This window comes from Columba livia, chromosome 6 (genome assembly GCF_036013475.1).
Source record: "Columba livia isolate bColLiv1 breed racing homer chromosome 6, bColLiv1.pat.W.v2, whole genome shotgun sequence".
NCBI classification, from domain to species: Eukaryota; Metazoa; Chordata; class Aves; order Columbiformes; family Columbidae; genus Columba; species Columba livia.
The window spans coordinates 18,575,718-18,600,124 of record NC_088607.1 but is presented as its reverse complement, the minus strand read 5'-3'; the positions used below and the strand labels follow the sequence as shown (position 1 = coordinate 18,600,124).

Sequence of the window (24,407 nt, the reverse complement as noted above, 5' to 3'; positions counted from 1 at the left end):
TCAGGTATCTAGCCAAGAAAATCTCTCATCAGTGAACTCAGTAAGAGTTCACAGGCTTTTACTGATCAGTCTCCTGAGAAGTGAATGAAATTCAGTTGCTCTGTTGGACTGTCTTTATAAACCTTTCAAGTTACAGTGCATGTCTTCTGCTTTGCCGTTCTTTTTCTCTTAGATTAACTGCCATGTTTTCATGGACAAGAGTATCCAATTAAGCAGCAAAATCAATGCTCTACCATTCAGATAACCACTCACAAAGTCTGAACGGCACATACTCATGAAGGATCTCCTGAGTAAAAACTATTGGCCTTACAGAATTTTGTGTTTGGTTTCAAATTAGGAGAAAAAGGACTGAAAAAGATTACAGGAAGTCACTTCAGTTCCTTTATTTACTCTTAGTCAGATTAAGATAGGGATGAATGATATCTGTCTTCTGTGAGCAAAGCAGCAGGTTGATTTATAAAATACTTCTTACTGTGAGAGAAATGTACAGCTGTAATCAGTATGGCTTGCTTTGAACAATTCAGTCTACTCTAGTGTGTCTAAAATCTTGTTTCTTCTGCAGCAGGCATGAGCAGTTCCTGTGTGACACTGGCCGAGGTCTTGTGGGCAAAAGGAAGCCCTTTGGAGGAAGAAGAAATATGGGCACTCTTGTACTTGGCCACAATGCAGCTTCTGGAGGACCTTCAGAAAGGTGAAGTATCTTACATGAAGTATGTTCTTATAGTTCTTACTGCTGGAAATCCAATCTTAAGTTATTTTAGCTTTTTTGAGTTGTGGGGATTTTTTTGTTTTGTTTTTTTTTTTTTATTTATTTGTTTATTTTCCCTTGAGATAAAAAACTCTAATGGCAATAATAGCATGTTAATCATAAAAATGAGAAATCTTTCAGTGCTGTTGGGATTACATGCAGACTGCTCTGCCTTCATAAGAGATCTTACACATTTGGTTTATTTCGTGGTGCTGGTGTTTGGGTTTTGTTTGTTTTGGTTTTTTTCCCCCTAAAAATTGCGCATCAGATAGTAATTAATCTAAGTACAACTATACACCACGGAACAGGACAGCAGAATCCTTCCTAAAGTCTGGATAACATGCAGAGAATGTGTAGTCCCAGCTAAGATCATGTCCTTCATGTACCCATAGAGGAGGACAGGCAAATCCACATGGCTAGTAAAAGACTTTTGTCCTCGACGATAATAATGTAACTTACCATAATGGCTAGGCAAGTCAAGCAGGCCAGCTATACAAGAGAACACAGGTGAGCAACCTGTCATGTTTTGAGAACTGTTTATGACAATGGATATTCTTTTTGAGGAGAGAACTGATGAGTTGTGTTCCTACCACAGGAACATGTAGAATCAAAATACATAATACTGAAAACAAAACTTCTGCTATAGCTGGAGGGATGAACTTTTATTACCAACTAGATTTGAATGGATTGGAACAATACAGCAGGTTGACTATACCATCAGTTCTCTATTAAGTAGTGCAACAAGAGGATGAAACAGCCTAGACAAAAAGGCAACAGAAATGTGCAAAGGAGTGCAGCACAGATATACCCATCTGGGTAGATTCAGCTCAGGTCTATCACAGTTTATAAACTCAGTGTCAGATGTTAAGCTGACTGACGTTGTGCTCTCCTGACCTCTTCTTAAAAAAAAAAAAAATAGACTTGTTAGTTATCTATTGAATTGAGATAGTCGATGTCTATTGAATTGAGATAATCAGCCTGTGTTCCCTATACTGCACCAGATAAATTTTGAGTCTTATGATTGAAAGATGAGGAGTAAACCAAGAGGAAGTAGGGATGTAGAATCAAGCTGGTCTATAGGTCAAGTGCAAGGCTGCTCAAATGTGTCTTTAGAGAGCTCAAGTCCAGAAGTGGTGACAAGTTAGACTCATGCTAAAGCTGCATCCCCAGTGCTCCGGTTTCTTGGAGGGCAGCAAAGGTGAACCACCCCTGCATGGCATCATCCCAGTTGACTAAGGCATATCTCCAGATCCACATCTCTTAATTACAGCTATATTGCTTCTGGCATCAGCCCTTTCTTAGGGCTAGTACTTCTGCATTTGTGCTGCACTGTGCTTGATGTAATAAATCCTGCTAGACCTGGTGATGGTCAGCATGACTTGCTATAGCAATATTTCCAATGTGTTTGGGCACTGACTCATTAGGCAGGTGTGGTGATTCACTGACCGGCAAACATAACAGAAGACCTGGTAATCTTCATCGAGGCTAAAGTACAAGCTGGCTCTCTGTTTCTAAAACAGAAAAAATTTCCCAGCATGTACTAGTTGGATTTGCATACAATACTACAAAAAATGGGAAGGAGCAAAAGAGAGGCCTAGATGATGATTTTAAGACCTTTAATTTCTTAAGAAATAAATGCCACAACTGTTGCAAACACCAGGGGTCCATAAGGCTTGAATCTCTGGGTTCTCTGGCTATACAAACCTTCTAGGTGTATATGAGTTCCCAGATTAACTTCTTACCTGTTTTTACCATTCATTTTACTGATGTAGAAGTCACCATGCATGAGAACTAAGTAGCCATTTTTTGGATATATAATTTTAAAATGCTAAAATACCAAAGCATTTAGAGCATATTTCCAAGCTATTCTCCTGTGGAGATATGAATGGTCTCTGTTCTCATGGTATAGACTGAAGAGAGTAGTTCAATGGCCAATTTTTTTTTCTTTTTTCCATATTACCTGTATTTCCAGGAACCCTATATGCAAATATTGCCATAGTTAATGCAGCTTTTCCTCTTTCTAAATAAAACGGTTGATCTTAGATGCTTATCATCATGCTTTTCAAATTAATATCATAATGAAATCACTTGGATGTCTTTAGTCAAGTTCCCCTGAAGTATTTGTGCAAGTGAGGAGTGTTTGCAAAAGACTAGACATCCTCACACTTTCACCCTTGCTTCAGACCACTGGGACCAACCTCAGTGGATCTCTGCAGTGATATCTTTTAAGAGTACTCAGCCCTTTACAAGAAGTCAGGATCAGGTCTGGTGTGGGCAACCAGGGTCAGACAGTCCAGCAATCACCAGGCAAGTCTGCAGTGACAAGGCAAATCTTAGGTCATGCTGGGAAGTCAGTATCTGAGATGAAGACAGGCACTCCTACACTACGTGTTAGGCAGGGACTCAAGGCCCTGGGCTGAGCTTAGATGGAGCCTAGGACTGTGGGCAGAGGATGGGGGTGGGTCCCAAGTGAGGCTGCTCAGGGCCATTAAAGCTTATCAATGCCTTCAGGACCTCGTCAGGCTTAGGAGTCTACATTTATAATTTGAAATCACTTTTGTTTGAAATACCCTCTCTCTTAACAGAACTGAAAAAGAGGCAGAGAGACTGAATGTGAATAACGCTAAAGCACAACGGCTGTCCATGTTACTGGTAGAATTTAGTCTAAGTTGTAGTTTGGATAGTTTTTGTACTTGCATTCTGTTAAAAAAACTCCCAAAGTTCAGGTCAGTTGGAAAATATGTTTCCACTTAAAGAAAAGCCTAGTAGGTTATAGCACTGGGACTGGAAAGTTTGTTTGTACTGCTACCTCAGCTTTTGTTGACTGATATGGTGTGGTCACTTCATCTCTATGATGGAAAGGAAAAGATACTGACTCCTGACACTGACCTAGCAAAGTAACTTGGCTTTGCTAGACACAATACAGTGAAAAAGATGTTACTAAAATGCAGAGCTGACTGACTATAAGCAGCATACAGAATAAAAAATAATCACCACAGAGATTTGTACCATGGTCATACATATAATGGAAGCTAACTTAAGGTCTTTTGCAAATGCCAGCTTCAAAGTATTCCTGCTTTATTGAAATGAGTGTTCCTGATATTGCCTTGTGCTTTACATAAAAAGATTTACCAAAAAGGTCAAGTTCTCCAAATCTGCACATGCCTGTGGGTTGTAATTCTGCCTTTCCTTTGGCTTCAGAAATCCATTGAAATCAATATATTGTATATATGTGTGAAATCAAGTATTTAACCATCACTGAATTCCAGCTGACAAAATCAGCCAGGCAAAAATGAACATGATTCCACTGACTTCTGGGTACATCTCCAGGAAACTTCAGTGATGGGTTGGGCTATGCAGGTGAGATGTCAGCAATGCGATTTTCTGAGTGCAGTGAATTCAACACTAAAAACTCCGGTATCTTCTTCAACATTTTTCAGATCCTGCCATCTGTGTGATTTGTCCATGGTCAGTACTACTGTCTGCTGAAGGAACCTTGTCCTTCCAAAACAATGCATCTCAGACAGAAGCTGTCCCTTTCAGTGCACCGGAATTGCTCCACAGACAAAGTAAGAACCAGCGCCTCGGATTAATGAAGGTGAGGTATGCCACAAAATAGATCTTGACAGTACCTCATGAAGACAAGCTTGTGGGTTTTAATGCAACATACCAGGTACCTACTGTCAAACTCCATTTCTAATAATGCTAAACAAATTAGGCTAGAGTTACAAAGATTTACCTGTATCTTATAGCTTGCCATTAGATTAGCATGCACATCAACATCAAAATCAATTTTGTACAGGTCAAGGTCTGCAGGAATGTAGTATTTGTAAAGGCCCACAAAAAGGAAGAGTCTCTCTGTGCACATGATGCTTGACCAGATATGGTAATTGTAATCCCAGAAGCAGCAGGACTGCAGTATCTATGGAATCAGAGAGTGGAAGCACTCCCAGGAAGTCAGAAATATATTCAGCTCTGTTAAAAATTTTGTTTTCGTCTCTCTGCTAAATGAGTCTCTCTGGTAAGACAGTAAGACACAACACTCAGGTACCTGGAAATTTTAAATGCCACTAGGACCACATCACTACCTACTTTCTTCAGGCAAAACACAGTAGTTTCAGACTTCCACATCACTGATCACTTAGGCACTACACAGAAACGTGAAGCTTCAGAATGGATGGTCCTTACTCCAGTAATCCTCTTCCTGGACATGACTGCTGGTCAGTCCCACAGGTTGGTGAGATCTTTAATCGCCAATGGGAGTTCTTAAAAACTAAGGAGTTTAAATTTTTTTCCTACTCATTACATCATTGAGTAGAGGGCAGACTGGCTCAGCCACTCAAGCTGAACAATACTCATTGCATGCTACCTAGGCCAAAAGCCAAGAGTCGCTATTGTGCTTTTATACGTTTCCTCTAGTCTATTTTTTTTTTTAATTATCTGTTTGGCATCTGCCATTTTGTGACACAAAAAGATGGTCTCTCTTGTATGAGGCTTTTCTGTATTTAATGTTGACTTCATACGGGGTTTTCTTTTCTGTTTTTACAGATGTTGGTGTATTCCTTAGGGATGACCCTCTATTGGTCAGCAGACTACCAGGTTCCTCCAAACCAGGCCAGTAACACAAACATTCTTGTTTGCTTTCATTCTATTTTACATTGATAGGTTCAAAGATTGAGAGGCATGACCTGAAGTCTCAGTAGGAGCGAGTGGCTTTATGTTTTGGGCCACTGGATAGAATTGAAAAGCTTGTGTCAAGGTCCAGACTTTACCAAAAATACCAGTTCGTCCAAATCATATTAGTTAGGCCTCATCTCTCTTTTCTTTTTTCTATTTTTTTTTTCTTTTAAAAAATCAGAAACATTGCCAGTAAGATGAATTGTACCTTGCTTTTAAGAGTGAAGATTACTTATTCCAAGACTTTAATAAGGAACATGCTACCCAGTGAAGTGGATGAGTCACCATCCCTGGAGATATTTAAAAGATGTACACATGTGACACTTAGGGACATGGTTTAGTGGTGGATTTTGCAGTGTTAGGCTTACAGTTAGAATCGATGATCTTAAGGTCCTTTCTAACCTAAATAATTTATGGTTCAAATATAGGAAGGACGAAAAGAAAAACAACATGTTGGCATGGTTGTGGTGCTGTGCACTTTTATGTGCTTTTTCAAAGAATGCGATACTGGAATAAAACTAAAAAACTCCATATTTCTGAGTAAATTCTACCAGCATCTCTGCTAGTTGAAGTTTTGCATTTCTTGCTTACCTAGAATACTTTCAAAGATTTGTAGCATACATTTTGCTTCATTTCTACATCCATGCTTTTGATTACATGTTTTTGATTAGGAGAGCACAAACTCTTAGTAGAATTAACCTCTCCTTCATGGGTATACACAGTCTAAGAGAAAAGACTCTATAAGCTAAATGACTCTAAAATGTAAGTATCTGGTCTCTATGGCAACAGTTTTGACTGCTATAACTCCACCTCTTTGAAGCTCATATTTGGCCACATCTTGCATGAATCTTTCAGATTCACAGTCCAATTAACAAAGCTGTAGAGCAGACTGAGCCTGTCTGTCACCAAGAAGCCCCTATGCAGGCTCGTGACCCTCCTAAGAGATGGCAATTCACTCCAAGGCTATCTTGGATTCCATTAGAGGCTCTACTTACTAATGTTATGCTACCAGTCTGGAATTTTCCCAAAGTTTAAAATAATTCAGTGCCCATTTCTCATCCAGAGTGAAAAGCTTACAGAAATTCCTGTTTCCAGTTTACACAGGATTTCAGACCTTTGGGAAATATTAACAGTACCTCCATTTTGATTCAGTCCCTCCAGCTGAGTGACCAACTACACATGCTCTTGCTGACACTATGTGAAGATCTGCCACATAAAAGACTTTCTCCTGAATCAATTCTGGAAGCATGTGAGGCACATCAGAAGGAAACTGCTTCCTTACCAGTGAATGTCTACATAAAGAAAATGGTCCAGTTTGCTGTGGGAAGTGTCAGTGAGGTAGGTACTACTCCCATGCTCTAAGCATTTCCTTTTCTTTGGTGAGAGAGGTGAGCAGCAACATGGGATATGGGTGAGCATTTGCGTGAAATTAATGCATTTATGAATTAAGGTAGTGAGATTTGGTTTTACACTTCTAAGCAGGGAACTGAGTGACCATGTGTATGAGCAAATGAGGCAATGAAGCCGTCTCTCATACCACTCTTATGCTCCTGGGAAATGATGCAAACCAGCTTTTGCACTTACAGTATCTTTATTTCTTTGGTTAATACTGAAGCAATCATAACCTTTACAGAAACTTCTTATTGGTCAAAGGAATGGACTTTATACAAGAGATTTCCCCACTGCCGTTCTAGTTTCAGACCTTCTTTGTGAAATTCAGAGAAATCACATTTACATCGTATTGAGAACTTCATTCATTGTCCTGGAGTGGAGCTGAACGTTTGCTGTGCAATCAAGCCTGACCATGTAAAGTCTTTAATAAGTGAGCACCTGCATCCTTTTCAAGATTCAAAATATCAACAAACATTTTTTTGCTGACAAGCTGCATGAAACTGGAAGAAAGCACACTGCAAATATTTTTTTTTTTATGTTTTCAACCAGTATTCATTAACACGCTGAGATGACCTTTCCCCTTGCACTCTCCATTACTCTATTTCCCTCTGTAACAGAGAGTGTTCCCTCCTAAACACAGCTCACATGAGAGCATGAAACCATCAAAACTCAATCCTGCTTTGTGTTAATCTGAGTATATGAGGCTGCAAATCAGCAACCTCTGACAAGCAGAGGGCAAGGATCACTTCAGTATGAGAGTCTGAAGTCCGAATATCATATGACATTGACTTGCAGCACTACTGTCTTCTAGGTAGAGTGGGTAGTCACTGAGGACAGCACAGCCTCTCATCTTAACAGAAGTCATGTGATAAGGAAAAGACTGCATGAGAAAATATCGGACACCTCACCACTGTCCTCCCAGATGAATTTTCACCAAGGTAAAGAAAGACTTAAAATCTGAACTGACTAATAAGGATACAGCCAGCATTTTCTGAGTCTTTCCCAAGCTAGGTGAATTGTTTAATTTCATGCTATAGTGGTTACACATAGTGTTGGAGAGGATACTTATTGTTTTACATATAAATGACTTAATAATGGAAAGACTCTGAAGCAAGGCAGCAAGGTTTCTCTTCCTTATTTCCTCAAAGGACAGTAGTCTGAGGTGTGCGAAGTAGTGATAATGAATTAGCTTGCACAGATACAACTCTTAAAGCACTTTGAATAAAACCTGTGCAGATAATAAAAAACCTACTTTCAAAACTGCTTTTATACTTTGTATACTCTGGTGTATTTTTGAAGGTACAGAGTGGGATTCTGTGAAGTTATCCTGTTGCCATTAAGGAATGTATATTAATCCTTCCTATTTGGTTACTCAAGCAAAGATTTGAGGTTTCTTTTTTATTTCAGTTCCATTTTTTCAATTCAAAAGTTGGTGTTGTACAAATTCACACATGGATTGCTGGAGTGGTTTTAAGACATAAAGCCAAATCCTGCTCACTATATAAATAAACCAGTATGTACTAATTTCATGTTTCATTTGACTAAGATCAAGATTCTGCTATCCCTCATAGTAATTCTCTAACTGTAACTAAATGTGGACTTCAGGTTCAGACAGATCTTTTTCCTAGTCTCTATATTGTACTGTTCACTTCAACAGAAATCTGTGATTTTGGGGCAATTGGAAGGCTGGCTCAAACTATGCAGGCTTTTTTTGGATATGCTCAACATTATGCATATGAACAATCCAATTCCTGTTCAGCAAATCACATCTAAGTTCTATTAACTTCAGCTAAAATGAAACACACACTTAAATACCTGTGAAACATTTCTATTAGGTATTATTGTTCATAAGAAAAGTAGATTCTTTTGAAAATGTACCAACAAGCTACCTGTCAGATCATATTGGCTCACTCACACATTCAGATGCTGAGCTCATAGCTTCACACTTGCATAAGCTGATGACAACTCTGCTGCTCCCAAAAGAGGTGGTCCCATCTTCAACCCCCTATATGGACTATATAAAAATTAATCAAGCCTAATGTTATTTATGTTATCATGGAGACACAATGACTTATAATTAAAGTATGCAAATCACCGTATTTCCTTTCTGTTTCCAGACAAAGGGTCCAGACTAATGAATTACAGTCGGTCAACGGAAGATTACAGACAACTTTCTGTGGACTACAGTGACTCTAATAGTATTTCTGAAAGTACATCTTTGATACTGTCTAACCGAGGACACAGAAGAGGTAATAATCCTTAGAGATGTTTATAGATTATGTACTCATCACTTTTGTTCCCTGAAATGTGGAACTACCCATGTACGATCAGGTGATAGGCATTCCCATGTACTTGTGGTTGTGTGACTAGGGAGGTATATTTGTGCTAAGCTGCAGAGAAGAAAGATCCTTTTGTACTGGATTCCTTTTTACTTGTGCCCTATTGTAAAACTGTATATTCCCTGGTTACCATGCAGCACCATCACCTCTTTCTTGTTTTATGTCCCCTTTACCAGGTGAAGCTGTTCAGCAGATCACAGACAAAGCTGGACAGCATGTTTCTGGCATATGAGGTCTTAAAACAGATGAGGTGAAATCTAGAGCAAAAGAACAAGAAAACAACTCTTTGTTTTATTTTCATTTTTGTCCTAAAGCCATTGTGTATTTCCTGCTCAGTGTGTTGTTTGCATTGTGCTGAATGCCAGATTGCAATGCTGCTCCTCTGATTTACTTTGTCTGGAGATATCAGAATTGGAATTTTAGCTCCACTTTCAATCCTGCTATTGCTGGTAAAGCATAAAAGAGGGAGAGGATTCCATTCAGTGAAGACACTGTGGTAGACATCGGTCAGGGTCCTTCCCAAGCCACCTAAATCACAGTATAGGGGGATATGATGAAGCAAAGAAGGAAGTTCAGCAGGAAGGCGTGTACTGCTGCGTGTGTGTATCTTCATGTTTAAATTGGAATGTGAGCAAGAGACATGTAGACAGGATGTTCATGCTGCCCAAGAGCCAATCAGTATCATATCATCAGTGTCTCCTAAAAAACCACAAGATTACCATACCAGCTCCTCATTCTCAGACTCCTGTCCATTTCTATTCTCTCTTCCACAGTTACCCACCCTCCCATCTGCTTTCAACCTTCTTTTCTGTCCTGCCCGGGGCACTTCTCCTGAACTTTCAGACCCAGAGGTGGAAGTTTATTTCAGTATTTTGGAGTTTACTTCCTCCTTCTATGGGTCTCCATGAGAAATTAAGTACTAGGTCCTCCTGTGGCATGGATTCAAATGTGCTCTGTAAGCATGTGTTTACTTTTTATCCCAGAAATTACTTCTCTAGGGTAATAACCCTAGTGTTCACTACATCAGTTACAATGTAACAAGGTATGCACACCAACTGGGGAGTTCATTGATGCCATAAATAACAGAAAACTGCTGAGTAGTCCTTGCTTTTTCTCACTAGGGAGCACTAATTTGGGTTTCTGATATCCAGCTGATGATTGTCATGAAATTTGTTGGAACATATTACCCACGCTCTTCCAAATTTGAAAGATTTAAAATTTACTAGGCAAAAAATGAAATGCACAGAGCATGATCTCAAGAGACTAATTTCCCTAGGGAAGATAGCAAAAAAAACCTATGTGCACACTGCTTTATCACAAGTCTTCCAGGAGATAATTCACAGAGAGAAAGCAAATACATCCTGGGGGGGGGGGTGGAAATAGCCTCTCAGCCGCTAGCCCTCAAGCCCAAGATAAGGTTATTCATACAATTGCTGTTGATACTCTCCTCCTGAAAGGCATTGCTTTTCTGAAGCTCCAGAATTGCAATCAATATCAGCAGCAATAAAAACCTGCAATTACAGCTGCTCCATATGTGACACACATGTGTCACTGGCCTATCTAGTGGCACAAAGTGAAAGTAAACTCAGAAGCGTGTTTTGTAAATTCTTTCTAAAAATTTTGGTAAAAAACTTGAAAAGGGCTAATTTCAGTGAATTTGTGGGTATCTCAGTCTCCACTGGAACACTGGTAGCTGTTTGTACTCAGGATTTTGTTAGACAAAACTCTAAAAATAGAGGAGAAAACACAGGATGTAAAAGCTTCTTTGCCACTGACATTCTTTCATGAGATAACGTACTAGAAAACTGCATACTTCTCTGAAAAGAAATATTACCATCTAGTAGAGCACTGTTATCAAGGATGATCAATATCTCTATCCAGACTGCATTTTAGAAGCTCATTTAACATATAATAAATTAATAATCTACAGGATCAACTTCTTTGAGGGTCACATGTCACTTAAACATCAGGAATGTGTTGGATTTGTGATCAAAGCACAGCATCTGGCCACTGCAAATAGCCAACTTGTCCAACTGCCATAACAGCTGAGACAGAAAAGCTCACAGGAATTTCATGTGCCTGTCAAAGTGTATTTATACAATTATGTGAAACCTATAATGTAAGCAGATAATTTTGCGAGGATTTCTCATTAAAAAGCATGTGGTTTCAGAACAGGGACTGAATCTTAACTTTGGTAACCAGCCCTAAGTATTTGGCTTTTCTCAGATCTCACATTTTGTCACTACCATCTGCATCTTGAAAAAACATGTTTATGCATGTTTTAGCAATGTGACTGTAGATTTTCTAGTTTCTAAAATTGCAATTAGAGGTTGGTATGTTAGAATTCAATGACATGTTTTCATGTTGGAATTCAGAGTGAGGTTTCAGGGTGTAGTTCATGGATATTTTACCTGGAGAAAAAGCTGACTGCTTCCACATAGCTCATGTCATCACCTCTGTCATTCTGATAATGTAATAGTTTGATATGCAGTTCTTCAAATAGGATCAGTGAAATGATCCATGTGAAAAATTTAACCCTCCCACCCTTCTTTAAAGATTTTAAAACATCTCTGCTTCTAGAAGAAATGTTCGATAAACTACTTCATGTATTTGGACAAAACAATGCCTATCCTTTCTGTAGCAGCAGAGGTGACTGACGGTGAAAAAATATACAAATCTTATTTGCTAATGTCTCACAAACCATCCTATATTCCCACTAGAATATTATGATGTAAAAAACATTCATAATACATATAATGTAGCAAATAACCACTGAAATATTTACAAACAGTTTTCATTTCAGTGATATTATATACTACTCCGATTAAGCCAGAGGAGTTTCATGGTTTCCCCCTCACCCCCCAACCCCAGTTTTGTGCCTGGAAATAAAAGAACAAAGAATACTAGGGGTAATTTCTGAAAAGCAAAAGCTGTTTCACAAATTGCCTTCATACATATGGAAATAACAGCCATTGTACCTAAAGAGCTGTTTTCCAAATTACATACACATGAAAGGTTATGAAGAGGAAGTAACAATAACTACAGAACTGGGAATACTGCTGGTGTAGTGTTCACTTAGCCTTATCAAATAGCCATTTATCATGTCCAAGTAAGGACACAAGAGAAGAAGTAGCCAGTCTAAATTTCCTCCTCGTTGTAGTTATCCCAAGATCCTGAGTACTGCTACAACTGCTTCAATTGTGAAATTTCCTTTTTTCATTGCAGGGAGAGTTCCACAGACACACAGGTCATGGGACCCCACCCTTAGTGGGTCAAGGACACAAAGTAGCTACAAGCTTTTCATAAACAGGTAATCAAAACTCATACTCCTAGGAGACAGAAGTTGTTTTATTAACAAGTGAACCAGACAACTAGTGTGGAAATGTCATTATCAGAAAATTCTTGGGTCACCATCTGAACCTGTTTTGATGATACTGTTTATGTCGAATTAAAATGCACCTAGACTCAGTTGGCATGAAGTGTAGGAGTCCAAATGCTCTAGTGAAATGGTCCTTGGACCGTGAACAAGCCACACAAAAAAGCGTGTTGAAGTTTTCCACCTTTAATTTTTACCACTGTGTCCTGTGTCACTGGCCTCCCAGAAGAACTGCTCCTAGCATGTCTCCATCAGAATCAGACAGGTAAGCAGCAATAGCTCACTGTGACTGAAACAACTGTGAAGCAGCTCCACAGAAAGTGTGGAAGGGAAAAGCCCATTGAGAACATATGAACACTCATTCCTTTCACTGGGAAGGCATTCTGTAGAGTCTGTATTTCTCTACATTCAGATTTTGGATCTGGTCTTGCCTTGCTGTCACATTAGCAGAGTCCTGATTTGTTCTGGAGTGCTTAAGACAGGCCATGTATGTGATCCATCATTTTCCATGAAGTATTTGCATTTCCATCTCAGTTCTTAGACTAATTTGTCTTACTTGTGAACCATATCCAGCCCTGACCTGCCAGTTGACTGAAGAGTTATTATAGGTAACCCAGGGACACAAGCAGTAAAGACCTCTGCTCTGTCATGAGGATTAGCCTCTATTTCAGCTATGGCATGTACAGCAGCCCTGTACACAGAAAAGGAAAAGCTTGTGTATTGTACAACTGATGCTAAGTCCTTTTCAAAAGCCAGGGAAACAAAACTGCTGCCAAACAAGAGTTTTCTAGACTGGGTGTTAGCATGGTACAGCTGTAATCACGACTGTTTCCAAGTGAAGAAGAGATGTAAGTACTGTTAGCTTCTAGGCACCATGAAGACCAGAATACCATATTTAAGTACCCTGTAATCCCTACAGACATCCCATTTAAATTGAGTTCTTGACCCAGTTAAACAGGAGTTTCTTCTTTTAACCATGACATGGGTAATTCAGGCCTACAGGAAATGCTCCATTTAGATCAACTCCCAATTAAATGTAACCCAAGTAAACAGTTTGAACTTCCTGATAAATCAGCCACGATAATCTGAGCGATGTGAGATAGCCCAGTACACCTCTACACCTGCAATAGGAATTACAAGCAGGTTGCAGGATAGCAGCAGCTTTTGTGAAGGACAAAGTCTCTGCCTACCTGTCTAACTGCACACATGCATATATGTGTGTATACAGACATCTCTATATGCATCACACACCTGATAATGATATCAGTAACAGAACATTTATCTATGGACTATTTTGGAGCAATTGCCATGCCTCTGACTACCAGTCTGGCTGCCATCTTGGTATCCTTGATCTAAAATCATGTGCAACAGAGGCTGTAAACCCACTTTTGGTTGTAAGCATCTGCAATTGAATTTCTACCAAGGTTACCATCCTATTGTAAGTACCATGACAACAGTGGAGTTGAAATAATTAATTTGGAAACCACCAGTTTCCCATATATGAGTTCAATCACCACAAGAGTTAGTGATGGGTTTAGATGAGGTTCTTAGGGACATTGTTTAGTGCTAGAGTTAGGTTAGGTTATGGTCGGACTTGATGATCCTGAGGTCCTCTTCCAGCTGAAATGATTCTACGATTCTATCTATAAAGCTTAATATCTTAATGCTCACTTCTGTAAGCTTACATAATTTTCATCTCATAAAGTTAAGCTTGTAAGTATATGAAGCACTATGGCCTATATATAAAGAAGACACAGCTGTCAAGTCTGGCATCTCTCACCTTATAGGACTAATAACAGGAAGCATTTTCCACAGGAAAAAAAAAATAAAGTCTTCTTAATACAGGATCTTGGGTTTTAAGATAATAATATTTTTATACCCACAAAAGTCACATCAGGTCATTTTTAGGGATTTTTCTTAGCTAACTAATGACCTTTATGAGGTTGTGTTGATAGAAATAAAAAAGTATATATAGACAGAGGAATACTGGAAGAGGATAGGAGAGGATAGGATGTAGAGTAGAGTAGAGTAGAGTAGAGTAGAGTAGAGTAGAGTAGAGTAGAGTAGAGTAGAGTAGAGTAGAGTAGAATAGAATAGAATAGAATAGAATAGAATAGAATAGAATAGAATAGAATAGAATAGAACAGAACAGAACAGAACAGAACAGAACAGAACAGAACAGAACTGTTGGAAGAGACCTGGAACAATCACCTAGACCAACTGCCTGACTTCTTCAGGGCTGGCCAAAAGTTAAAGCATATTATTAAGGTCATTGTCCAAATGTCTCTTAAACACTGACAGGCTTGGGGCATCAACCACCTCTCTAGGAAGCCTGTTCTGGGTGTTTGACTGCCCTCTCAGTAAAGAAATGCTTCCTAATATCAAGTCTGAACCTCTCCTGATGCAACTTTGAAAAATTCCCACATGTGTTGTCACTTGATACTTCTCCAGCAATTTTATTAAAAACCTTCTGAAACTCTGTGAATAGCTCCCTGAAACAACTCTGCAACATGCAAAAGAAAAGGGTAAAACTTTGGGACAACAAAAAGGCTTCCAGATGAATTTGGCATTTGTTAAAAATGTAATTAACAAAAATCCACCTCAACAAAACCTTTCCTTCTATGCCACATAAGCATTCTTTCCTCATTGATAAAAGTATATATTATATTTTCAGTTTATTCTAAGCATGCATGTGTCTACTGGTATGAAAAACACAATTACTTCATGGGTTAAAAGTACAGTATAAAGACAGCTTTCTGATCAGAGATTTCACACATCTTTCTCTTAATTACATTGAAAATTCCCTCAGTTCCCTAAGACATTAATTTATTCTAATGAATTTGTATTCAAACAATTTAATTCCCATTCCTGGAAAATTCTGAATAATGTAACAGGAAATGTTGTGTTTTCTGAAGCTTTTTTGCTCCTGAAAATAAGAAATGAGGAATTGACTTCATCCTGTAGAATTCCCAGAAAGACATGAGGCTAAATTATTTGCCTATTGGTTACACCAGACTTAAACTGGCTAGATCTGGTTCACCAAATGAGGGAAAAAAAAAAAAAAAAAAGAAAAGAAAAAGAAAAGGGAAGAGGGAAAAGGGAAAAAGGAAAAGGGAAAAGAATGTTACTGAATTAAAGCATAGTTTAGTTTTATTTACAAAGGGTATCAGTAATATTATCCCTGTTAAATTATTTTCCTTTTTCTGTAAGGAAACATTTAACAGCTTGTAACTGACATTGCCCTGGACTTCATAATATTCTGCCAGTCAATGTACCTTACGCTCTTTGTCCTCAAGTATGTGTTGTTTCAATTGCATGTTATTTATATTGCTCACTATGACTTTTCCTTTGAAGGTCAGTCAGCGCAGTAGAAGAAATCCCTGGTGGAACTCAGAAGAACAGCAGACACAACTTGCTAAGTTTAGGTTCCACCTTCTCCGTGTCTACAAAGGACTACACAGCAGCTGCTGCATCACAGAAATGTTTGTTCCACAGGAAGGAAAAGGTGACTAATGAAAAATGTATAAGCTGATTTCAAACTGTAAATATCACTGAAGAGAAACCACTCATCCAGTTGTCTGCCAGTGATGTGCGCATTAGCTACTGAGTCACCTCATTAGATGAGTGTTCTAAATTGACAGACTCCAAATTAGGTATGATCGAGTTGTGATAACTCAGAACTGCAGGCAGTGAAAGCTCTTGTCCATAAAGACTAAGCAAAACCTTCTAATTGAACCCTCTCTGACCTACACGATTTCTGCAAGCATCAAACATCATATGGACTCTTTTCATCAACCACTTTGACAGCAACTTCAGAGCAGCAAAAACAGTTATGAAAACACTGAAGACAAACACATGCTGGTCAATGGTGCTCAAAAGACTTAATTTTGTTTCGCAGTGTATGCCTGGATGGAAAGCATAAGCTAGCAGTGAGTGTGCCAAACCAATAGTGCACCCAATGGTTTATTTCTAGTTGCCAATTTGTTGTAGGACTCTGTTAAATTGGAAGGATAATGTTTCTTTGGCAGTTGTTTCACAAAAATCCACAAATAACTGAATCACAGAAAACTCCGCAATGCTGCTGTTCATGGAGCTTTCTGTTGTCAAAATAGAAGGGACAGATTTCAGGCTGATGAATCCTTGCACCTGTTCGCCATTTACAAGTTCAAGACTGACCAGTGGCAGAACTTTGATTAAAAGTTTCAGCTAGATACTTTGGAAAATTATTGGTTTATAGATAAATTTAGTTTCAAATCTTGTTAATATGTTTTTTGCTGGGATAATAATGGAGGTCCTCAGAAGGAGTGTAGCAACTGTTACAACAGAATTCTAGTCCCTCTTTATATGTGATATAAAACTGCATTGTCTATTGACTAGTATTATGAAACAAACCATAAATTTTATCCAAAAAAATCTAAATGAGTCAAGGTGCTAAGTCATGGAGGATGGCTGGATGTGGCTGTCCACATCTTACCACTTGCAGACATTTAGTTATTTCTGTCTGCTTCAAGGATCTAAAAGCACAGACTAATCTGAAAAAAAAAAAAATCCCAATATGCAAAATTCCTTGAGGTAGATGCTCAACGAGAGAAAAAAAAATAAAAGCACCTTGTGCTCTTAAAGTTTGCTGAAATTAAAGCAAAATAATACAATGTCTGTTAATCAAAAATATCACTCAGCCTTCATTTTGTAGAAGAAAGCAGCTCTGCATTTTACTCTGGTTCCTTATGGCGGCTAAGCTTATGAAATCACAGTGGTGTGTATGTATGTGTGTGCACGTCTGTGACTGTCCTCATAGTAACTTAAGAATCAAATGGAAAAAGGTCTCAGAGAAATTAAGTTTCTGAAATTGTCATGAAAATAGGTGCCTTCCAAAAGAAATGGATCTTGGTTAAGTGCCTTTACAGAAGAAAAGACTTCAGCATGAGCTTACCCCAAATCAGACCCCAGAGAGTCCACACAAGAGAGACACGAAACAGAGAGAAATCTTCAATCAGCACTTGCAACTTATTAGACACTGATGTCAATTAGCTACAGCATACAGATCAACAGAAATGGGTTACATTGGTACTAGTGTTTGGGATCTTCATTACATTAAGGACACATTTATGAAACATCTAACTTACCTCCTTACAGTTTTCAGGTCCAGAATTTATTATTTTGTCTACTGAACCACCAGTGACCTTACAGCTGCCTGGATCAATTGTGGTAAGTATGAACATCAAGAATTTAGAACTGATCTAGTGAGTTTTTAATTGGGGCTCTCTTTAAGTTGCATTCTGAGTCTCAACCCAGTATTCTTGCCATTACCTCCTCCCAAACTAACTCAGGGTTCCTGAGGAAGTATTGACACTTGAAAGGAGGTAATTTAATTCTGAGTTCTATATAGGTATTTCTGCTGGTGTGAAAATATCTTAATTTCTCAGCTAAAAATGCTCACTTTAGCACAAGACTTTTAAGATTAAGATTATACACCAAATATGCAATGTGACATCTAGTGGCAATGTATTGGAATCCTCCAGTTTGCAGGCATGTCCTCTGCCTTTCATTAAAATAAGGTAAAAGGCTGACAGCACACAGCAGTAAAAATGAGGGCAAAGAAAATTTGGAATTACCCTAAAATCTAGAATAAGCCTGGTGATTGTAGAATCTGAATATGCTCTGCTGTTTTTTTGGGGGGGTCCCTGAGTTTTTAAAAATTAGAAATGTTTGGGATGTTAATTTATGAGAAAGAAGGCAGGGAATAGCATAGTGTTGTGGCCAACTCCATCAGGTTGTGTAAAGACAGGAGACTAGGGAGCCTCAGTAACAAAATGCTCTGAAACTTGCATTGCTTGTACTTGGCACTCATTCTTCATTCTTTGTTACATGTTTGTAGACTAAAAAAGGGAAATCCTATTTGTCCCAAAGGGATCTCAATGTGATTCTACTCAATGGGCAGTGCCTTGAGGTGCAATGTGATATCAAGTCCAAGGCAAGAGATGTTTTCAACACCGTGGTGGCATATGCAAACTTGGTGGAACATTTCTACTTTGGTTTGGCTTACCTGAAAGGTAACGAGACACAGCTAAGTACAGTCACAGTCCTCTTCCTCAGTGCCTCTGTAGTCACCTTATTAATGAATTCTAGTAAGATCTTTTAAGATCTTCAGGTGAAAGCAGATCTAAAGCTTAAGCAAAAGTAGAGCATGTCAGTTTAAACTGTACTACACTAATGTAAAGCGTGTCTATCCTAGGACTGTGCACAGTCATACTGTTACTGGCTGATATTCCCATGCAGAAAAGGCTGCGTCCCATTCTTGCACTGGAATAATACTGAGCCATGTAACCCCAGCAGAAGTTCCAGGAAGCACTGTACAGAGAAAGGCTGTCTTTGGTCCTAGATATAAGTTGGAGTACAGGCTCAGCTACTTTATCTACAAGACCCACATCAAGACTCCTAGCCTGTTTCTGGTGCAAACATGGCTGAGGCACTAGGAAGAAGCATACCTTGTGTGTAGGGCATGAGGATTACAATGGGGTGCAGAACCTGAATGGCGAACAGAATGCAAGCCACATCAATTCTTGAGTGATTCCACAGACAGCACAGCAATCCAGCATCTAGCAACTGTAATCTTAATTACATGTTAAGTGTTATCTTAAGTTCTCCATCAAAGAAGTAATAAATTAAGCCATGACACAGAAAAGTAAATCTCAACTGACAGCAAAGATCCATTTTATTTTTTTGCTAGTGATGCACTGAATGAAGACAGGAGAACTTTGAGCTACTAAAGTACTTCCAGACTTATCACAGAACCAAAATTCTGATTTCAGGTAAAGAATTCTTCTTTTTGGATGAAGAGACCAAACTCTACAAAGTGGCACCAGATGGCTGGAATGACCAACCCAAGAAGAAAACCTCCATCATTAATTTCACACTCTTTCTAAGGATAAAATTCTTTGTCAACCAATTTAATGTTATCCAGTAAGTGCATGGTTCTGCTGACTGCAGGAAAACCAGTAGCATTTAGGGTGACTGTGCAAGGCTCCTTTTGTGTTCCTAAATGCTTTTGTGTTTCAGGCACAGCTTGACAAGGCATCAGTTTTACCTGCAGCTTCGTAAAGATATTTTGGAGGAGCGATTGTACTGCAATGATGAGACTGCCCTGAAACTCGGCGCTTTGGCTTTACAGGCAGAGCTTGGCAATTATGCTTCTGAGGTGTGGATAAATAATACAATATTTCTCAGATGTCTCTCTCAACAGCTTTTGCAGCTTTTGTTTGTCACATAGAGTTTAAAGAAGATATGTCAATAGTGCATAATTTCAGCTAAGTCCTTCAGTAATCACATTTCAGATTGAATTTAAAAAAATTACAAAATTTTCCTTATTACCGAGCAGTAATGAGCCCAAAGAATTTGGCAGGAAATATGGCAAAATGATAAAAGACTCTTGGTCCTTCAAAATTGATAACATATCCCAGAAACTCCAGAAAATCTGTAGAAAATCCACAACATAGGCACATCTTGGATGTGCAGAGGGGCTTAAAGAGATTAGAAAACAAGGAAGAGAAAAATAAATAAACACACCAGAATTCACAGCTCTTTCATGTGTAGGCTCAGATCCACAATCTACAAAGACAGGAAGGTTGCTGATGGTATATCTGAACTACTTATCCTAGTTTTGAAGCCATTTATGTTCACTGTCATATCTTCAGTTGTGTAAATCACCGTAGCTCTATTAATTTAACTCTGGGTGGTCTGATCCATTTGGTCAGCATTTGGTCCCCCACTGTAGGTTGTGCAGCTGGAACTGTCAGTTCTGAGTGCAAGATGGCAGGGCTGCACGCAGGCCCAGCTCTTTTCTCTCCTTGGCACACCTGGCTGAGTACAGGTGCAAGAGGCACATTTGGCTGTCAGGACACTACCTGCCCTTCCCCATCTTCTTTTAGGTAATTACAACAGGGTGACTTCAGCATACATGTTACCCTGGAAATGGAAATGCATCAAATAAGAAAAGTCAAGAAAGAACAAAAGGTTCCTCTCTCTCTCTCTCTTTTTTTTTTTCTTTTTTTTTTTTTTTTTTCCTCCCTAAGATGCATGGAAAGAGCTATTTTCGTGTTGAAGACTACATTCCAGCAAGCCGAATAGAGAAAATGTCCCTGGTGTACGTACAGCGAGAGCTTGCTAAATTACATCGTATGAATCGGTCCCTGTTTGAGGATGAAGCTGAACTAGAATTTTTAAAGGTAACTTGTTATTCCCCAAATATTTTTTATTTATTTTGAGATAGAAAGCCCCTCTCTATTTACCACTGTCTGTTATTTCCTTCTTGCCTGACACAATGGATTTTAGATATGGTGAACAAATTTAATTACTCTGCAAAAAACTCAGAACTTCATTCTGCTGGAAATACTGTCATCCTAAGTAACTTACATCATGTTTACATGGTAGGTTTCTTTTCACTGGTAGTTTATAAATGGTTAATGCATATTTCAGGGTATTTTCAATGTCCTAAGGGTTGATGCAAATTTTCAGCAAGTTACCAACATGTCTGGATTCCAGATGATTATAAATGCACCTACAGAATGTATTAGAAATTATTATAAAACATGGGAATAAGCACTTTCTTGGCTTCTGAAACTACCCGCAGCTGGTCATCTACTTTCTAAACATGTGGTGATTATTTGTTTTAAAATATCTATGAACCCTGGAAGTCAAGAAGGAGTTATCTGAAGTATTTACACCCATGACTATTTCTCTAGGGCTCTAGAGTGTTACAATGATGTGGGATTTAACTCTGACCGCCTCCCCCCAAATTCTCCTTTCCCCCCAAACTTCTCTGCTTTCCATCAAATTAAAAATATCAGGGATTAGATAATGGATAAATATCAGTAGCCATTTTGATGCAGTGCCACATGCTTTTATTTATAGCATCATTTTCTTTTAGTTGCTGTTTAATTATGTTACTTTCTCATCTAACACTGTCAGTGGAATTGAAGAAATAGATTGAAGCTTAGCGTTAATGACAGTTCCATCATGCATGGCAAATCCAATGAAGAAAAGCAGCTTTGTTAGTATCTGTTTCAATGAATAAGTCTGTAGAAGGAGCCAACACGTCATATAAAGTGAGAAAGATAGACCCCATGGCAAGAGCATGCAAATGCCAAATATGAAAGAGATTAGAGATTAAAAATTAAAACTCAAATTCAGCTAGTGATGATAGATGCCCCAGTTTTCAGGACCTGAACATTCGTGCTCTGGATACTTTTTGAAAAACAGATCTTCTTAAAGTGGGGTGTTTTTTTTGGTCACTGAAAATCTCTGTTCACAGTTGAAAAGTCATTTGGGGATTCTACATTAGCCTCCCAGGGAAAAAAAAAAAAAAAAAAAAGTCTTTGGATAAATTCATATTGATCTGCAGATGACAAAAGAGGACAGAAAACCCTCCTCATATTCTATAGTTCTGTAATGAGTCTGAGTCACACTTTAACATTCTGTGGCCAAGTGAAGGAGGGGCAGAAAGACAAGCAACAACACCCAAAACCTCTGTGTGAGTTCCTCAGAGTATGCTCTGCACAGTTAGGTGGCAGGGCAGAGGCTGGCTCCTCAGTCCCTTGAAGTATAATGCTACTTAACTTTTCATCCTGCGATGAACACTGTGCAAGGATGAAGCAATGCTGAAGATCTGTTACTATAAAGTCTGGCACTGAAGGGAATTCTGGGGCAGTGAAATTCCCTCAAAAATCACCACTGTATTTAGGTGAGATACTTTGAGGTACAGTTTTGCAAACCCTGTAACTTACCATTCTTGTCAATGGAAATTTATAATGTCTGATTTTAAAATACTATAGCCATAGGGCATCTGGATCTGAGTGAGTTCTTTGCAGGCTGGGAGCTGTGGTGGTGCTGCAGTTAAGATGTCCAGCTGGGTCATCACTTTGTAGAAAGGAATGCACACAAGCCCATAACAGTGTCAGAATAGCTCTGGCACCAAAGTAATAGCAGTTTTACTATGATCATCATATTGCTGTACCTCGTGGTTTCTGGGTTTGCTCAGGGAAACAAAGACACAGGAAAGAAAATGGAAAGAAACAAAGTTTAACAGTAGTCAAGAAGCACTAATTCTGCATGGATTTCTGTTCAGAAATGCACATGAGTGCCAAGCAGCAGTAATGCTGAGGGCCTCAGTGCCACTGTAATGGTTAGATTATTGTGCAGGAAGCTATATCATATATTATATATGATTCTGTGAGGCAGTATTTATGAAAATCTGGTAAGGATTTTCAAAAGTTTAATGACAGAGTGAAAGAATATTCAATAAATACACTCAAAACCATTTCCTCTCCCATCTACTTACCTTTTCTTCCCATGCCTCATTTTCAATAATGTGTGGTAAATGCACTTTTTCTCTACAAGGTGACTCAGCAGCTTCCTGAATATGGAGTGTTATTCTACCGTGTGTCCCAAGAGAAGAAAGGAACAGGAGGGGACATTGTCCTGGGAATCTGTGCCAAAGGCATCATTGTGTACGAGGTCAAAAATCACACAAGAATTGCCAGTTTAAGATTCCAGTGGCGTGAAACAGAAAGAATTTCAGCTCATGTGAGTTGGAACCAAGTGAATATCTTCTCCACTCTACTACTACTTTATTCCCGTTCTGCCTGTCACTTTGATAAATTATTGCATTTAGAGCTAGAATTAGACTTATTCTGTACAGGTAAGTCCTTTCTAAAACAGTGGAAAATCAAGGCTGGATGTGGATGTAGATACCAAGATACTCAATTCTTAGGTTTAGTCCTGCGTTTCTTAACCAAGGCTGGGTACAAATTACTGTAAAATGAATAATCTGGTGTTGATTATTACAAAGACTACGTCAAACCTCTTTATGGTATATTTCATATTAATTCCTCTCATCTTCTCTTTTTTTTTTTTTCCCCCTACCTACATCAGGTTATGAGGTCATGTCTCCCTCTTCCCAGATCTCATTATTCCCATTCGCATCTTTTAGTATGTTGGTGTGTGTTAACAAAACAGCATTGGTGACAAGATTGTGACCCCTTCTAAATGGTATTCTTCCATGAGAGGTTTATCAGTCTATCACCATAGAGTTTAGACGTACACCTGCATCACACATTTCTCAGTCTGTTTGTTCTCACAAAATGGCCCCTCTGCTCCTTGAAGATATTGGCATTTTCACATTAAATTGGTTTAATAATTTTAAATATCTGTAGGTCCACATTTTTCCAATTCTATCAACTTGCTTTCAGTGTAATCAATGTCTAAAGGCTCTTGACTTTTGACATAGGGAAATTATGATCCCAATGACAGACACCACACTAACAACTGGCAAATTCACAATAGGCAATTACTGCACCCACAAGGCACACAGACAGGCAGAAATACAACTGAACAAACCAAAAACATTATACAAATGAACTTTCAGTCCCTCAGTGTAATGATTGATATATGAAGCAACTGTTGCCTTTCTTTTCCCTACAGAGAAAAAAATTCATGATTGAAAGCAGCTTCAGCGGCAAGAAACACACTTTCATTACTGATACAGCAAAGACATGTAAATATCTACTGGATCTCTGCTCTGCCCAGCACAAATTCAATGCACAGATGAATTCTAGGCAACTTCGGCAAACTTCATCAGGTGAGGTGTAAAAGCACTTGCATTATTCAGGCCATAGGATGAGGCTAGATTTTAGGAAAGGTGCATTCAGTGAAGCTGAGAATCAGAACCTGCCACATCAGTTTCAGTGTGCTTCAGTTTCTCATTTGCAGCCTGGAAAATAATGTCTCCTACTTCACTGGAAGTTAGGGGTGTGTAAGTGTAATTGAGCATGTGACGTGAACGAGCACATGAAGGGGGTGGAAAGGAGTTCTCCCATGA

General features: G+C 38.7%; 1 protein-coding gene across 3 annotated transcripts in view; it reads left to right on the top strand.

Annotated features, from left to right (window-relative positions):
* Positions 1 to 24,407, top strand: part of FRMPD2 (FERM and PDZ domain containing 2) — a 76,466-nt gene that overhangs the window by 9,279 nt on the left and 42,780 nt on the right. For all 3 annotated transcript variants that reach the window (XM_065067353.1, XM_065067355.1, XM_065067354.1), the window contains exons 2-16: positions 563 to 691; positions 4,189 to 4,346; positions 5,297 to 5,362; positions 6,578 to 6,767; positions 7,633 to 7,755; positions 8,935 to 9,066; positions 12,382 to 12,466; positions 15,887 to 16,037; positions 17,669 to 17,740; positions 18,411 to 18,585; positions 19,345 to 19,495; positions 19,592 to 19,730; positions 20,605 to 20,757; positions 22,928 to 23,113; positions 24,011 to 24,167. In XM_065067353.1, coding sequence (XP_064923425.1) covers positions 568 to 691; positions 4,189 to 4,346; positions 5,297 to 5,362; positions 6,578 to 6,767; positions 7,633 to 7,755; positions 8,935 to 9,066; positions 12,382 to 12,466; positions 15,887 to 16,037; positions 17,669 to 17,740; positions 18,411 to 18,585; positions 19,345 to 19,495; positions 19,592 to 19,730; positions 20,605 to 20,757; positions 22,928 to 23,113; positions 24,011 to 24,167 — 2,062 coding nt within the window. In that variant the 5' untranslated portion in view covers positions 563 to 567. The remainder of the gene's footprint in view (positions 1 to 562; positions 692 to 4,188; positions 4,347 to 5,296; positions 5,363 to 6,577; positions 6,768 to 7,632; positions 7,756 to 8,934; positions 9,067 to 12,381; positions 12,467 to 15,886; positions 16,038 to 17,668; positions 17,741 to 18,410; positions 18,586 to 19,344; positions 19,496 to 19,591; positions 19,731 to 20,604; positions 20,758 to 22,927; positions 23,114 to 24,010; positions 24,168 to 24,407) is intronic.